This window comes from Helianthus annuus, chromosome 16 (assembly GCF_002127325.2).
Source record: "Helianthus annuus cultivar XRQ/B chromosome 16, HanXRQr2.0-SUNRISE, whole genome shotgun sequence".
Taxonomy (NCBI): Eukaryota; Viridiplantae; Streptophyta; class Magnoliopsida; order Asterales; family Asteraceae; genus Helianthus; species Helianthus annuus.
The window spans coordinates 23301315-23317476 of NC_035448.2; the positions used below are offsets into that span (position 1 = coordinate 23301315).

General features: G+C 37.4%; 1 protein-coding gene and 1 long non-coding RNA gene across 2 annotated transcripts; both read left to right on the top strand.

Annotated features, from left to right (window-relative positions):
* The first annotated feature begins 398 nt into the window (after nt 1-398).
* LOC110915774 (nucleosome assembly protein 1;2) lies at nt 399-1864 on the top strand. Its single transcript, XM_022160527.2, has 2 exons — nt 399-781; nt 1327-1864. The coding sequence occupies exons 1-2, from the start codon at nt 503-505 to the stop codon at nt 1630-1632; spliced, it is 585 nt and encodes a 194-aa protein (XP_022016219.1). The 5' UTR covers nt 399-502; the 3' UTR covers nt 1633-1864.
* Nucleotides 1865-6572: 4708 nt separating this feature from the next.
* Nucleotides 6573-12244, top strand: LOC118488482. The gene is made up of 3 exons (XR_004884993.1): nt 6573-6677; nt 7671-7759; nt 12070-12244. It is a non-coding gene; the product is annotated as an uncharacterized LOC118488482 (long non-coding RNA).
* The last annotated feature ends 3918 nt before the right edge of the window (nt 12245-16162 follow it).

The following is a 16162-nucleotide window of genomic DNA, read 5'->3' on the forward strand; positions in this document are numbered from 1 at the left end:
TGGTCAACAGACAAGGACTGACAGAAGCCAGTCCTTGTCTGTTGACCAAAGCCAAAGCGCCCCGCTTTGGCCATAGCGATCTGTCAGTCCTTGTCTGTTGACCAAAGCCAAAGTGCCCCGCTTTGGCCATAGCGATCTGTCAGTCCTTGTCTGTTGACCAAAGCCAAAGCGCCTCGCTAATAGCGGGGCGCTTTGGATGTGCAAAAAGACAACAGCCGTGTGCGAATAGACCTGAACATATTTTATTTAACTATTCAAATGAGAAAAACGATTAACCACTGCAAGAAGAAAATAAAACTAAAAACCGTTCTTAAAAGCCGATACACGTTTATTAACCAATCAAATCTCAACAAATAGATCAATTTCACAACAAACCGACACGTGGCAGTAACTATCGTATTCAACACGAAACAAACACCCCTCTTTACCTTACCCAGTACCCACCAATCAGTTTCCATTGCAACCAAAAAAAATACCAAATACAACAAATCAAGCTCTCAAAATGGCGATCAAATCGGTGATTACAGCCTCATCGTTGACCGGAGAAGCCTTTGAATCAGTCGACGTTGACTTCTCCGACTCTGATTCCGATTCGTGGCAGGTTATCGATGCGTCTGATTCCGATGACGGAAACTTCAGTTATGGTGACGTCACCACCACTGACGATGAAGACGACGACGTCGTTCCGGATGTTGATGATCTTCTTCAACATCCGTTTGGATCTCCGTTGTCTGACGTTTCTATGCAGTCTGCTGTGGAAGAAATTGCTCATCGGTTGCAGGTAATTAGGTTTTCAGTGTTGAGGATTTGTTAAGTTTTTACTCTGATTTTTATTGTGTGTATGTATGTGTTTAACTTCGAGATCGTGAATGAAATATGCTTCTGATTGTGTGATCGTGAACGAAATCTGATCCGTATTGTTTGTGTGTGTTCGTGAATGAAATCTGATCCTTATTGTGTGTTTGTGTGTGTGTTTGTGAATGAAATCTGATCCTTAGTGTGTGTGTGTGTGTTCAGTGTTCTCGAATGAATTTGATCCTTATTGTGTGTGTTCGTGAATGAAATCTGCTGCTTATTGTTTGTGTGTGTCTGTGGTCGTGAATGAAATCTGATCCTTAGTGTGTGTGTGTGTGTGTTCAGTGTTCTTGAATGAATTTGATCCTTATTGTGTGTGTGTGTGTGTGTTGGTGAATGAAATCTGATCCTTATTGTTTGTGTGTGTTCATGAAAGAAATCTGATCCTTATTGTGTATGTGCGTGTGTGTTTAACTTCGAGACCGTGAATAAAAGTATTTTGGAGTTAAAATCTGAGTTTGTTTGTCACAGGAAGTTAAACACGCATATGAAATCGATCACATCCATCAGATAATCGACGATGGTGATTTGATTGACGGTGAAGATGATCCAGAGGATGCAGATGAGAGCGATGATAATGCTGATGAAGATGATTTGGACGATGAATTGGTGCCGAAATGGTTGAATAACAAATTCGAACGGCAGAGGATAAGGAAATTGGGGAAAAGAGCGTATCCAAAGATGAAAAAATCTAAACGACTGGCTTACATGTACAACAAACCTGGATGTGTTCATGGAAAGCATGGCTTAGGAATGAAGCACAATCTGATGATCTAATTTGGTAAATTCTGATCTCGATGCGTTAAATTAGTTGAAATAATGCTCGATTTGAATGGATCTGATGATTTGAAATGTACAGCAGCAGTTAATTAGGTTTAACGAATTGTTTTTAGGTTTTCAAGTTAGGGTTTGAAGTTGGTTTCTTTAAGATCTGTAATGTACATATGAATTATCTGATCAAATTGCATTCTAATTTCGCAGATCCACAATTATTTCTGTATTCAATTGCTATGAATCTGTGTTTGTTGCTTGTTGTATGATTATCATGCTTTGAGAAAACTAAATATTGATTTTTTTGGTGATAACGACTAATGAGGCATACACAGCCACATACAAACAGACACCACATTTGAGTGGATACTGTAGATGATGTGTTGGGTAATTTCGGTCAATTGCCAAACACTTGGATGGTTTTGATGCAATTAAGTTGGATTAAAATAAAAGAGAGGACTATCTGAACATTCATGGCTAACATGTTTTGTATTTAATACAAACGAACAAAACGTTTAGACATTAGAGTCATTTCTAAGGGTGTCGGTTGTTTCGGCTTGACGTGCCAGGCAGTGGCAGAGCTTAAATGAAAACTCAGTGGTGGTTAGACTCTTAAAATCCAAATTAGTACGGGCCGTACTTTTAAAAATCCAATATTTTACCCTAAAAAATCAGAAATTTTCGGTAAAATTAGTACAAACGAACAATTTTACACAGAAAACTATGAGAAACGCATAGACATTAGAGTCATTTCTAAGGGTGTCAGTTATTTCGGATTGACGTGCTGGCCAGTGGTGGAGCTTGAATAAAAAATCAGTAGGGGTCAGACTCTCAAAATCCAAATTAGCGGGGGGCGGACTCTTGGACTCTTAAAATCCAATATTTTACCCTAAAAAATCAAAATTTTCGGTAAAATTAAAACTACGAGTGAATATCAGGAGGGACGAGTGCAACCCCAGGCCACCAAGATGCTTTGCCACTGGTGCCGTGTTCACGGGACCTGAACACAACCCTATTTGAAGTCCCAACCTTTTGGTTAAAGATCACACTTCATACCACTTAACCACTAGGATGTCCCCTTATGAACCCATATATTTAGTTGTCGTATTTGGTTTGACTCGTTTAATGTTCATTTGTACTTACGAGGCAGGGGCGGACCTATAGGTAGTTAAGGGGTGGCGTCCGCTACCCCTTGGTCGGAAAAAAATTGGAAAAATTAGTGTAAATTTTAGAAAAAATTGACGTTTTTTCGATTTCGTTACCGCTTATTTATAAAACGTTACCGCTTGGTCGGAATCCTAGATCCGCCACTGTTACGAGGAACAATTAAGTAATCAATTACTTCCGCTTAAGTGAAACAATTTTTTTTTGTAGTTGATGTAAAATGAATCACGCGACTGTATAATTCTGATGTGTGCCACACCTTTTGTCATCAAACCCACGTACTCCATCGCATGCATTCACATTATTTAAGTTCAATTACTTTTGCATGTATTTTCCTTGTTTAGTTGACTTGTTTTCAAGGGTGGTAGTGGAAGAGTGTTCCTAGAATATAGGATTATGGATCCATGATCATCTCCATGTTCGTTGGTGTAAGTCCTTTTAAGGATCTTTCCATTTGGTTTAATGAATATCGAGAAAAAGTTATCTAAACTTCTATCTACGCTTCTTCCCACTTTTCTCCCTATTTGCTTTCGCCAACATTTAATTGTTGGACCAACAACCAGAGCAAGGGTTGCACCCGCTCCGTCAATGTTTCGGTTAGTAGTGTAATTTTTCCGATTTTTATTCGAAATTTTTAAAATTATTTAGGTCCACCTCCGCCAATTATTTTACCTAAAATTCCCTGCCCCTATCAAGTCTATTGTCCAAAATATTTATATATATTTTCGTATTGAATTATAAAAAAACGTAAAGAATGGGGCTATTAGTAATTTTTTTTATAATTGTTTTTAAACTTGAAGTGAGTTTAAATAAAGTCTGAAACTAGTTTTTATATAAATGAAGCTTGAGGGTTTATTTTTTATGTGTAAGAACGTGAATAAAGATTATTTAGCTTTATTTGGAATTATTATTGTTTGGCCCGACCTAAATTGAATATCCGACCTGAACATATAACCCGAAACATAACGATAGGAAAAAAATTTTGGGTCTCATGACTTTCCGGCCCGCAAAACTTTTGGTCAAGCTCCACCACTGACAACAAGAAGTTCCAATGCATGGTAATTATTTGGAATTTTATGGAATATGAATTAGACCGCCCGTAATGGGGCGTAATTTATAAAAAAAAATTCCAAAAAAACGCCCGAAAACGTCGACTAGCCGCTACACCACGGCGTGTTTCGGCATTATCTTCGGCAAATTTGGTTTTGGCGTTCTTTGAAACACGCTGTGATGGAAAACCTTTGGCCAATCAGATGAGGGCATGTGGGTTTAGAGAGAGAGATGGAATGTGGGGTTTGAGGTTTGCCGGATGTTTGGGGTTTGCCGGAATTTCTGCCGGAGAAGAAGAAGGAAGTTGCAGGTCACGAAGGGATGAAGTCTGTGGTTTGTTTTAAAACTTTGCTTTTGACACATTAGGCCCCTGTAGTTTTAAACTTCAATATCTTTAATATTTCAAGTTTCAAAAATGATATATCAGTCCCTAAAGTTTTGTTTATTACATGTCTTATTTGGATCTTTTATAAAACTTGAAATTTTGCAATGTAATTTTTTAGTATTGTATTTTTTTTAAGTTTTTAATTTAAAAAATAAATAATTGTGTAATGATTGGATGGGGCATTATTGGTCATTATTCCACTACGCCACTTTTGCAAAAAACGCCAATAATGCCCCCATGTTGACTGGACTGCCACATGACAGAAAACGCCCCAAGGTGGGGGCATTATTCATCAAACCACTACGCATAGTCTTACACGACTATATAATTCAAATGCATACCCGTGTCATTTTATTAGAATCTATTATGAAAACTCCATGCCATGATTATGTAAAGTCAGTTTGCATGGCAGTGCCACAAAGTGTTTGATTTTATGAAAAGTATGACACAACCATGTGATGTCGTGTTACACATTCATGTCAAAAGACTTTGATTCTATGAAAAAGTATGACACGACCATGTGATGTAGTGTTACACATTCATGTGACTCTTTGATAACTTTTCAAAGAGTAGGACATTACTATATGGAGCATTACCATATAGCCAGGTGATGGTGAATTGATGTGAGCATGTGATATTACATTATATCAAGGTGTAACTTGACTCTATAAACCAATGGATTTATAGTCTAATTGTATCAATTGCCTAACACTTGTGACTTGGGGGTGGGGGTACTGTAGATCATTATTTGGGTATTTTTTTTATGCTTGTAAAATCCCGACTAGACGGTGATTAATCGCCGATTAATCACACCACCTAATCTCGATTAATTCTGATTAATCGCTAATCCCACCCCACTGGCCGACTAGTGATTACTACAACCATGGTATTTTTGGTCGATTGCCTTACACTTGGATAGTTTTTGATGCAATCAAGTAGGATAAAATGACAATGCTCATTATTTGTTGGATGATATTTGATGCAATCAAGTAGGATAACATGATAAAGTTCTTATTTTGGTATTTTCGGGCAATTGCCTGACACTTTTTGATTTTTGATGCAATCAAGCAGGATAAAATGATAAGAGAGAACGATATGACCTTGCATGGTAAACATGTTTTGTATTGTAATACAAACTAGCCCTGACTTGGTCCCGTCTTTGACCCACAAACACTATAGAAATGTAACGGTATATCACGACTCACTATTTGATATTTCAAAGACGTATTCAAATGTCACAGGCTCACAACTCATGGTTGTTCTCTAGGAACATACCCCATTGTCATGGATCTTGGCCAAATAATTGTCGAATATCAAAACGTAAGGGTGTTCATTATTCGAATCGGAGTCGAAATTCCGAAGTTTTATTCAAATTGAATACGAATTCGGGTTTTGAATATTCATATTGAGTCCTATACGAAAAGATTCCCGAATTCTAATATAAGAATTTTGAAACAAACAAACCAACCTGACCCATTTATTCGAATTCGAGTTGTATAATTATTATCTTTTACCAAAAGTTGTATAATTGTTATCTATAAATCTATAAATTCTAATAAAGCAAAACAAGCTTTGTCCACATGGCATGAATTTAGACCTCTTATTGCCACCTGGCATGCTAACACAACCATTTTCTTTGGTTTGGCGGAATAATCAATCATCAATTCCTCAATCACGTGACCTTCCATTTTCCTCGTTTTCTTCTCCTTTCCTTTCTCTCACGCTTCTGATTCCTAACCCTAATCCTCACTTCATTTTCCTCAGCTTCTATTCCTCTCTTCTATCCGTTTTCATCACCGGTTTCTGTTCAGGTCATAGAGCTTTTGCCCGGAACAAGAAGGTACGTTTTTGATTACGTACTCGATTCAACATTGAAATTTTCTTTTGATGTAGTTCGCCAAGATTAAAATCTATTGTCGAACCTTTATTGGTTCAATTAGGGTTTTGATGGTATTTTGAAATTTTAATCTTTGATCTTTTTATCTGAGTATAACTATACCCATGGTTTAAAAAAACATTCGAGGCGTCCGTTTTGAGGCGCGCCTGGAGGCGAAACGGGAAGAAACCGTTTTTGAGGCGGCGCCTCTGTAACACCCCAAAATTCAAATGCATATATTCGCCCTATGTTTCCACATGATATGACACGAAATAAAATAACTAGGCTATTTAACCTAGTTAAAATACTTGGTAAAACAAGTAATGAATGAGTTTGATGGCAATTGTGATTGTGTGACAAACTAAAGGGACTAAACTTGAATAAGTGGAAAGATTTAGTATTAAAACACAAAATTAAAACACAAACACATACATATCAGATGTATGTGTCGACTAGAGCTAGAGGAGAAAAAGGAAAACCCTTGTTGCCACAAAATCAATCAAATTGAAAGGGAATTGAAGCTTGATTGTATGCATGGATTAAGATTTATGACCAACTAAGTGTTCTTATCACCAAGTAAGTCGAATTTCATGTTTTGGTGATTTTGATGAAGTGGGTTATGTGTAATCTGTGAATGTTTAATGAAATTGAGCATGAATACTAGATAATATCAACATGTAAAGTTTGTATTATGCTTAATATTGATTGTATTGATGAGTTGGGATAAAACCCACTTAGAATTTGTAGGAAGATGAAGTTTAGTGAAGATTTATGATGAATTGTGTAATGTTGATGTTAGAGTAATGTTATAGAAAGTAGTTAGATGGATAATTTGATATAAAACATATGATGCTTGGTTATGATAATGATTTGTGAAAGATTATGTTAATTCATGGATGAACTAGGAAGAATGTGCTTTAATTAGTTGTACAATGTGCACTAAATGGTGTACGCACACCAAGTGTATGATGAAATGTCTAAGTGAAGTTAAGATGTGAGATTGTATGAAATGGCTTGATATATATGAATGAGATGAGGTAATGATGTAATTAGTAGTATACTAACTTGAAGAATGTGCTTTAGATGGAACTTATACAAGAATTCGGGTTGAATGTATGTCTTGGTCAAGACTATGCATTAAGGACTTGTACGTTGTGTTTAATATCACTAGGTGATCATGTGATTGTAAGCATATTTGCATCGTGAGTAAGAAATGTATATAATGTCATTGGTATAGCATAAATGATGTTACGGATATATGTGGATAAGTCGGAAGTTCATATGATAAACCGTTGACTTCTGAAAGTCAACTACACATAGGAAGCATAAATTAACTTGTTGTTGTAAAGGTAGGACATTAGAAAGTCGTATGGTACATGTTACATCAATACGCGTTATATGGAATGACATGGTGAATTATATGAGTTTGAAAGGATGTGAAAGTGGGTATATGTCTTATGCTTGTTATAATTGACTAATGAAAGTCAAATGTGAAACATGCAATTGATATGATCTTCAACATGTAAACTTGTGTATGCTAATAAGAATGTGATTTTGATGACACAAAAGTATAGGAATCATGTCGAAATGGAATCAAACATGAAAGGCTAATGGGTCAAGAGGAGGAAAGGAAGCGGACACGAACACGGATGCATAAGGTAAGTGATTCCGATTTCACTTCTTCGCTTGTTTAAATAAGGTAGCATTCTAGATAATTAAGCGTGATGTGAAGTCAAGTATGGATTTGGTTGAATGAAATTGATGATCTTCGTTACGTAGATCGAACGGGTAAAATGAGGTCTTGTTGTGATAACGGGATGAAGTATAAGAAATGGCTACGGTATTATAACCGGGTAATGGGTAGAATTGCACATAAGTACGCTAACCGGGAACGGGGACGTGGATTAATAGTCAAAAGGCTCGGTTGTGAATGTCGACTAATGGTAAACAATTTCGTGAATAGAACTTAGGTTAACAAAGTTTGATTTCGTATAATTAAAGAAAATGAATGAGTTTAACGCATACCGTGTCACACCTCAACCGATGGCGGAATCATCGGGCGCGGCACTGAGCGAAACAGATTGTCCAGAAGTTTCCACAACAACTATTATTACAAATTCAGTTTAATGATACGTCCCATACCGTATCCCGATTAAATAAACAAGTTATCATAGAAGCAACTAGGCAAATAAATTCCGTTCCGACAACTCAGATTTAATTATTACAAACCAATTGAATAAAAGTATTGCTTGAAGTCATTAAGACTTATCCGGACAAGATCCACAGACAGCTAATGCCATAGACCCCGGATCGGACAACTCCAACGGCTCCATGGCAATTGTTTATTTGCTTCTAGAGACCCCTAGGTAGACCACGACCTACATCTATTCGTTGGCCTCTAGAGCTTTATTCTAGCCTCGCTTCCCTAGCAGATAAGCATCCTAATTACCTGTCACATACGTTAGAATATTGTCAATACATAAAATGTAAAGGTGAGCACACAAGTTTAGTAATAGCATATAGAGTTCGAATAGTTTACGCATAACCAGGCACGTACGCAGAGGAAAACGATGCATGTTAATTATCGACATGGGACCATCGATACCAACGACTGCGGGTTGACCGTCCGAGACGGTTCGCAATACATGATTACCACCGTAATCCATGCAAGTATTTGTCCTTAACAACCCCCGTGTGAACGGGTGCTGAGTCCAAACTATAGTACTATGTTGCTAAGGCAGGTAGATAGCATTCCACGTGTAAACATAATAAACAGCATTCATTTAGTCAAGTAGCACATGCAAATGGTCAGCGTTCAAATAGTTTGTGTTTGATTGTGATTTGATAGGTAACGTATGTAACACCCAAAAGTGCTAAAAGCAAAAAGGGATCGAGTATACTCACAGTGATTGATTGTGTATTGAAGGGAGCGCTGAGAGTAAGATTAGCCTGAATAGTTCGATAGCATAACGATAAGTAACGCGGAAAAGTAAACAAGTATGGATGGATCGAATGGGCTGGTCGATTGAACGGCAGGTTCGATCGGACGGCCCGTTCGATCGGCTGGTATATCTGTTTGGACAGTCTTGTTCGATCGGCCGGTTGGCTCGATCGGCTGGACCATTCGAGTGGATTGTTTCTTCCTCTGGTGTGTTTGTGTTTGAGGATTTGAACTTTTGAAGTTTTCGTTGCAGCATTTGAGAACACTGAAGTGTTCCTACCTTTTAAGTCGATCGATCGAACGGTTCGTTCGATCGGCTAGCTCACTCGATCGGCTAGGGTCTTCAGAATTAGTCCTCAACTGAATGTCACTCGATCGAACAGTCTGTTCGATCGGCTTGCATTCCCTACTACGAATGAGTTGTGAAAACGATTAAGTGTTGAAGTATAGTATTTCATGATCCGAAGAGTAATGTTCACCAAACGCAGTTCGATCGAACATCTCTTCCTCAATACTATGCTTCCTGAAATTTTAAAAGTGTGGGACCATGTGCTAGCCGATCGGCTGGCCCGGTCGATCGGCTGGCATGTCCGATCGGCTGGGCTGTTCGAACAGCCTAGCCGTTCGGCCAGCAAGTCTGACCTGGTCGGCCTTTCGTCTAACACTTGGCTGTTTGATTATTTGTCATTCTTTCAAGGTATCTTGACAACGTGTTGAACTATGATAACCTCCGTTCCTACTTGTTTCTTTGGCTCGAACAGGAATCACCCAAGTCCGGCCGGTGAACGGTTCGGAATGTCGGTTTAGGGTTTAACCCGAAATCGGTGAACCTTGTTCATAGAACCCGAATCTTGAACCTTTTAACTGTTTGAATGATTAGTTAGCCGGTTCAAGCTCCGTTTCTATCGGTTTGAAGGCATTGAGTGTAAAAGAGTTGAAAGAAAGTCGGGATTCCTTCTTTCAATCCTTCACAACTTGTGGATGTTTAGATCCTTGGTAGATCTTAGCTTGTTTATGTGGAAATCGGTTAGATCTAAGCTAATCATAGTTGAATGAGGCCAAAACATGATGTTCTTCAAGAACACCATGATGACATCACCCAAGAACACTTAGATCTTGGTGATTTCACGGTTAGAATCCAAGTTTTGAAAGATAGAAAGGTGTAGAATCAAGTAATGATCATAAACGTACAAGAATTAGAGTGAAAACTTACCGGGATTGAGAGAAATCTGAGAAAAGATGAAGAATAGGAGCTGGCTGGTCAGAACTTTCCAAAAGTGGAAATGAAGACAAGGACAGCCCTATTTATAGGCTTCCAAAAGAGGAAAGTGGCAGCCGATCGGCCAGGAGCTCCGATCGAGTGGGCTGCTCGATCGGCTAGCAAGATGCTAGCCGATCAGCTGGCCTGTTCGATCAGGGTGCTTCCTGTTCGATACGCGACCCACTTCGAGTATTTCGCGACGATTTTCGACGTTTCGATTTCGATGGACGATGATACGGATACGATAGAGTTCCTAGTCAAATTACTTTTAATCCCAATCACTATATCTAACATACAATCTTCTATAAGTCACGTTTTGATGTCGGTTTCGATTGAGTTCGATTGCTTTTCGAGTTTCGATTCGATTTTTGATTGATTTGCTTGAATACCACACCAAACATAAAGTAAGCACGCACAAGTAACACATAAGGCACACACACACGTATAATAATACCAAAGTTCTCATAATTCGAGTCTCGAGTTCGATTGATTGTTAGACCGGTTTGATTACTGATTGGTTATCTTTATCACACTGTTACTTCCTATCATTCACAGTCGTAGATCGGTTCGCGTTAAAACACATTCGATTACTTTGGTTCTTGCTGATTACAACACTTACTCCACATAATATAACTAAAACACAAAATCGACTATCTACAGTCAAAGAAAGTCAAAGTTGACTTGGACTTTAACTTTGACTTTGACATTTGAAAACACGGGGTGTTACATACCGGGTATCGGGAGCGTAAGCCCCAAGTACAAAACTCCAGATAATGTAAAAGTATTAAGGTTATAATGTCCATGTAACATTTGGGTTAAATCAAATGAGTCGTTTGATAAAAGCATGAACGGGTCGAATAATCCGTAAATGAATAATAAGCCGAAAACGTATAAGTTAAGAATTTCCTTAACCCGGATGTTGGATTTCTAGTTCACATGATAGAATGTTAATTTACAATCATGTAGGAAGAAACGGGAGGTTAAACGGGTAAACGGTTTAAAAGTTATGCGAGTTTTAGTGCGTGCGAACGACGAAAACAACACAGCAGAAAAATGGCAAAACTAGAGGTCGTCGCCGACGCCTTATGCATTTTCAGTTTTGTCCGACGCCCTATTTTCCTGTCTACGGAGGTTTCTGGCTACGCGAAAAACTAAGAGGCGTCGTCGACGCCCTGTAGGGTCGTCGCCGACGCCCACCCCATATTTCAAAACCTGAAATTTGTTATTTAAGTTGATTTATAGATCGTAAGCTTCGGTATACAAATCGTGGTCTACGGCAAGCCTCCCAAACCTGGTTTTGGGTGTTTCCTAGATGTTTATGGGTTATAAATACAGGTCTAATCCTCGTGTAATTAATGTATGAGTATGATAGATGAATGCAAACAAGTTGAACAAAAATTAATAGTAAGTAGTATGTAAGAACTTGTGCAAAATATGTAGATACGCATACGTGTATGTAGGTATGTTTGAATGTATGTACGTATGTAGGCGTGTAAGTATGTATGTAAGTATGTATGCATGCATGATTTAGATACGTTAGAGTATTAACGCTACTAACTATGGGCTTGAGATTGGAATGTAATGTAGGAATGAGAACATCGGATTCTTATGAAATTTAAGCTGAACCCGGAACAAGAGGATACGAGAGGATAGTTGAATGAATCGAAGTTTATATTGTCGAATGTTATACAATTTTTAATTATATGAGAATAATGTCGTATGATGTTGTCAATGACTAACAGCTAAGTTGTATGTGATGCCCACAGGTACTACACGGATTTCTTCTACCACTAATGAAGCGAATCGGACGTAGGTGAAGCCAAGAGCAAGGATTGTACGGAAGATCGGTCACATAGTTAGATTATGTAACGCTTTGAAGTCTTGATTTAAGTATGAATGTTGGGAATTATTGTTTTTACAAGACGTTTGACATTTTGTAATTTGAACCTTCATGTAAGTAATGTCGTTACTAAAGAAAGAAATTTTAAAGCTCGTATTTCCGCTGCGTTGCTTTCAAGGTAGTACGTGATTAGGGTGTTACAGCCTCGGTGGTTAATTTTATACGTACGCCTCATTTGGTCTTTGGTCTGAGGCGGTCGTATCTGGTAGAGGCGTACGTTTCTAATAGAGGCGTACGTTTCTGATGGAAGAGGGAGAATTAGGGTTTTATCCTTTGGAGATGACGACTGTATCAACAATTGATGCTTTTACCCCAAAAAAAAAAAAACAATTGATGCTTACCAGGTGTGGTGTTGAACAACAAACACAACAGATGGACATGTAGCATGGACGATCCGAAAGAAACAAAGTATATGAAGATGACGACTGTATAAACAGTTAGGTTTCTTATGGTAGATGGAGTTTGGAGATAACGATTAGGTTTTTAGATGTAAAACACACATATTTTATAAAAAAGTGGGCTCTTTCAAACTTGGGCTCATTCTTAAAACATGGGCTCTCCTAAAAATAAGGAAATTTGACTTAGCCCAATGAATTCTGAAGTATTTATTGGAATTTCGAAGTACTATTTTATTTTTTTTATAAAATATATAATTTTTATATTTATTTTTTTAATTTCGCCTCAGGCTTACGCCTCGGTTCACCTCGAGGCTTATGCCTCGTGAGGCAAAAGAAAAACGCCTCGAAACTCGTTTCCGTTTTTTTAAACCTTGACTATACCAACGTTTTGCCATCACATATGATTTGGTGTTTTAGCATTTAAGCATACATACTTTCAATTGTATCATACGATGTATCCCATATTAAAATTGAGAGTTATTTTGTTTCGTTTTTACCATTTTTAAGCATATCAGGTATTATTTGAGCCATGTAGGTAGAGGTAGTTTTATTTGATTACAAAAGTCGATCTAGAGTTGGGATTTTGATTAAATTTTTGTTTGTGCTGACACAGTATGCAGTTGTGGTGGAATTATCATTTAAAAATAGGTTACATATCCTGTAAGTAGAAAGTATTTGGCAATAGCTTCAGCTCCACGTTTGAAATTGATATCTTCACCTGAGATGAAGGCTTTATTTTCCATTGATGAGCTTAGGCTTCCTTCATGGTTGGAAGAAATTTAAGTGTTAATCATTTTATCTGTTTTCATCTTTCTTTATTGAAATGTTTATAGCATTAATTTTGATTTTATTCATTGAAGGTGCATGGCTGAATATCTTCCCACCTTAGAGGAGATGCTTAAATCACAGGTTAGCAGAAATCTTATATGTATACTTTTTTTTTTCAAACGACAAATTTCATTCAACAACAAAACGAGCCTGTTAGGAATAACCCGTTGATGTGGCCTTACGGGTCATTTGAGTAACGTTACCAATATGACATAACTAGTCCCCGATAATTACTTGATGGTAGTAATTGTCAAAATTGATTAATTTAAGGGGCAATTATGATTTCCCTTTAGGTACCATTAATAGAGAATACATAGAGTTTTTATAACGGATCACTATTCATGACTATTATTCATTGATCTTTATATATTGATGATAAGTGATCAAAAACTTATGATGAACACCAATACTATAAAATTCTCTCTAGTGTGATCCATCAACACAAGGTACCATAACGGGAATCATGGCTTCATCTTTATCCTCAACGGGAATCATCCTTACAAGTAGGTATTTTTAACTTGGTATCTATATTTACGTTATGATTGAATAAACATGATTAGGTTCTATAATTTTGACCTATGTTTATAGATATAATCAACATGTGGTATTAGAGCGATGTTGATTATATCAATTCAATCCTGAAAATCTATTTGTTTCCTTCATCATCCATCGTTTGTAGAAAGTTTATTTTCAATAAATATATTCTCATATGGAAACATTTGTCGAATATTGATTTTAAGAATGAAACCCACACACTAATTCATAAGTCTATTGAAGCATGTGGACTTTTTGTATACATTGAAACTTGTACATGACTCACAAAAGTCTTTAAGTTTTCTATTGGATATTTACTCTAAATCTATTAAATAGATATATTTTATTCCATATGAACTTTATGAATAAAAGAGACATGATGTTGTGTATGATGGATAATGGAAATTATGATGATATGTGTTAATGATTTACTTCTGATGCTGGCACGTTTATATGTGCCAAATGAAGTGAATCAATTTTTTATTGAGATATTTTATTTTACAAACGATTTAATTTTTTACAAAAGATTTGTGGGGTGTGAGGCGTGGGTTGGGGCGGCGGTTCGGGTTCAACGCCGGCTGCTCCACCTTGGGCAAGCATTGGTCACGGCGTTGCCCTTTTGGCGTGGGGATTGAGCCTGGCGAAGGGGTGACATGGCTGGATTTGGTTGGCTGGTTCGATCTAGCCATTGGGGGTAGTCGTTGCCAAACCAAAAAAAAATCCACATGGCTGGCCACGCCAAGCTAAGCCACACCACACCCTTAGTTTTTGAGTATTACCTTGTGGATTCTACCCTCACCACGTGTCGAGCAATGCCCCCAACCCAAGCCCCTCCACACCCCATAGTCTAATGGGCGTTTTTTTTTTGCTAGTTCCCCCGCCAACATTTTTATATGAAGGGGTGGTTTAGGATTGGTTATTTTAGCCAACTTATTGACTTTTTGAAAAGTTAAATGATGTTTGGGATTAAAAGTGTATGTGAGGGGAAAAGTTTTTTTAAAAAAGTCATAAAGAGTTTGGGAATGCTAAGCCAAACACGCCCGAAATCTTTTCATTGTTGGTGGTAAAAAAATAGTTTTTTTCCCAGGAGTAAACTGCCATTTTGGTCCCTGAGGTTTGGTCATTTTTGTCATTTTAGTCCACAACTCAAACCTTTTGCATCTGGGTCCCTGGGGTTTCAGTTTTATTGCCATTTTGGTCCAAAAGTGAAATCAGACCATATTTGTCTTATAAAATCCTGCTATTTTGTTCTTTTCCTCAGGGGCAAAATGGTCATTATATAGAAAATTTATATAATATATTTTCTCCCTCCCATCTCAAACTCTGCACTCTCTCTCTATCTAAATACCCCGCTGCCTCTCTCTATTCTCTTTATCTTCTCTTTCTCTATCACAATATCACAAGCTCAATGGCGGAGACGGTGGTGGATAATAATGGTAGAGACGATGTCGGTGGTGGATGTTAATGGCGATGGTAAATGTCAATTTTGTAGGTTTTGAAGGTATATGGATATTGATCAGTGGTATTTAGTTGAAAATGAGGTCAATTTAGGTCAATTTTGTAGGTTTTTGAAGGTATATGGCGAATAATTATGCTTACGTCACCAATGGGTTGCCGGACAAAGAATCCGGCACGACACCACTCCTCCGCCTCCGCTGTTCCGCCTCCAACACCACCAGTCAGATTGCCATCGTCGGCTCCAATCCTTGCCCTATCGAAAGCCTCGATTATGAGTAAATGTTCTGATTTCAGTATGTTATTGAATTTGTGTTTATTAGTTAATCCGTTAGGGTTAGGTTATGAACGTTATGAAATCTACTGGATTCGTGTTTGTTTATGGTTGATTTGATTAGGATTTGTGTTGCATTTGTGATCTCGATGTTATGGAGTTGAATTAGTTGTTGTTTATGAACTGTGATTGGAGGCATCTCAAGGAGTTTGTATAATTTTTTATTGTGATTAGAGAGAATGCAGAGTTTGAGATGGGAGAAAGAAAAATATATTATATAAATTTTCTATATAATGATTATTTTGCCCCTGAGAAAAAAGATAAAATAGTAGGATTTTATAAGATAAATATGAACTGATTTTACTTTAGAACCAAAATGGTAATAAAACTGAAACCATATACATCCAAATACAAAAAGGTTTAAGTTTTAGACTAAAAATAAAAATGACAAAAGTGAAGAAAAGCTAGGA

Excerpts from the sequence above, each read along its gene's own strand:
- LOC110915774 (XM_022160527.2), top strand. The coding sequence starts at position 503 with ATGGCGATCAAATCGGTGATTACAGCCTCATCGTTGACCGGAGAAGCC. Across the intron at positions 782-1,326 it reads AAATTGCTCATCGGTTGCAG|GAAGTTAAACACGCATATGA; the intron begins GTAATTAGGTTT and ends TGTTTGTCACAG.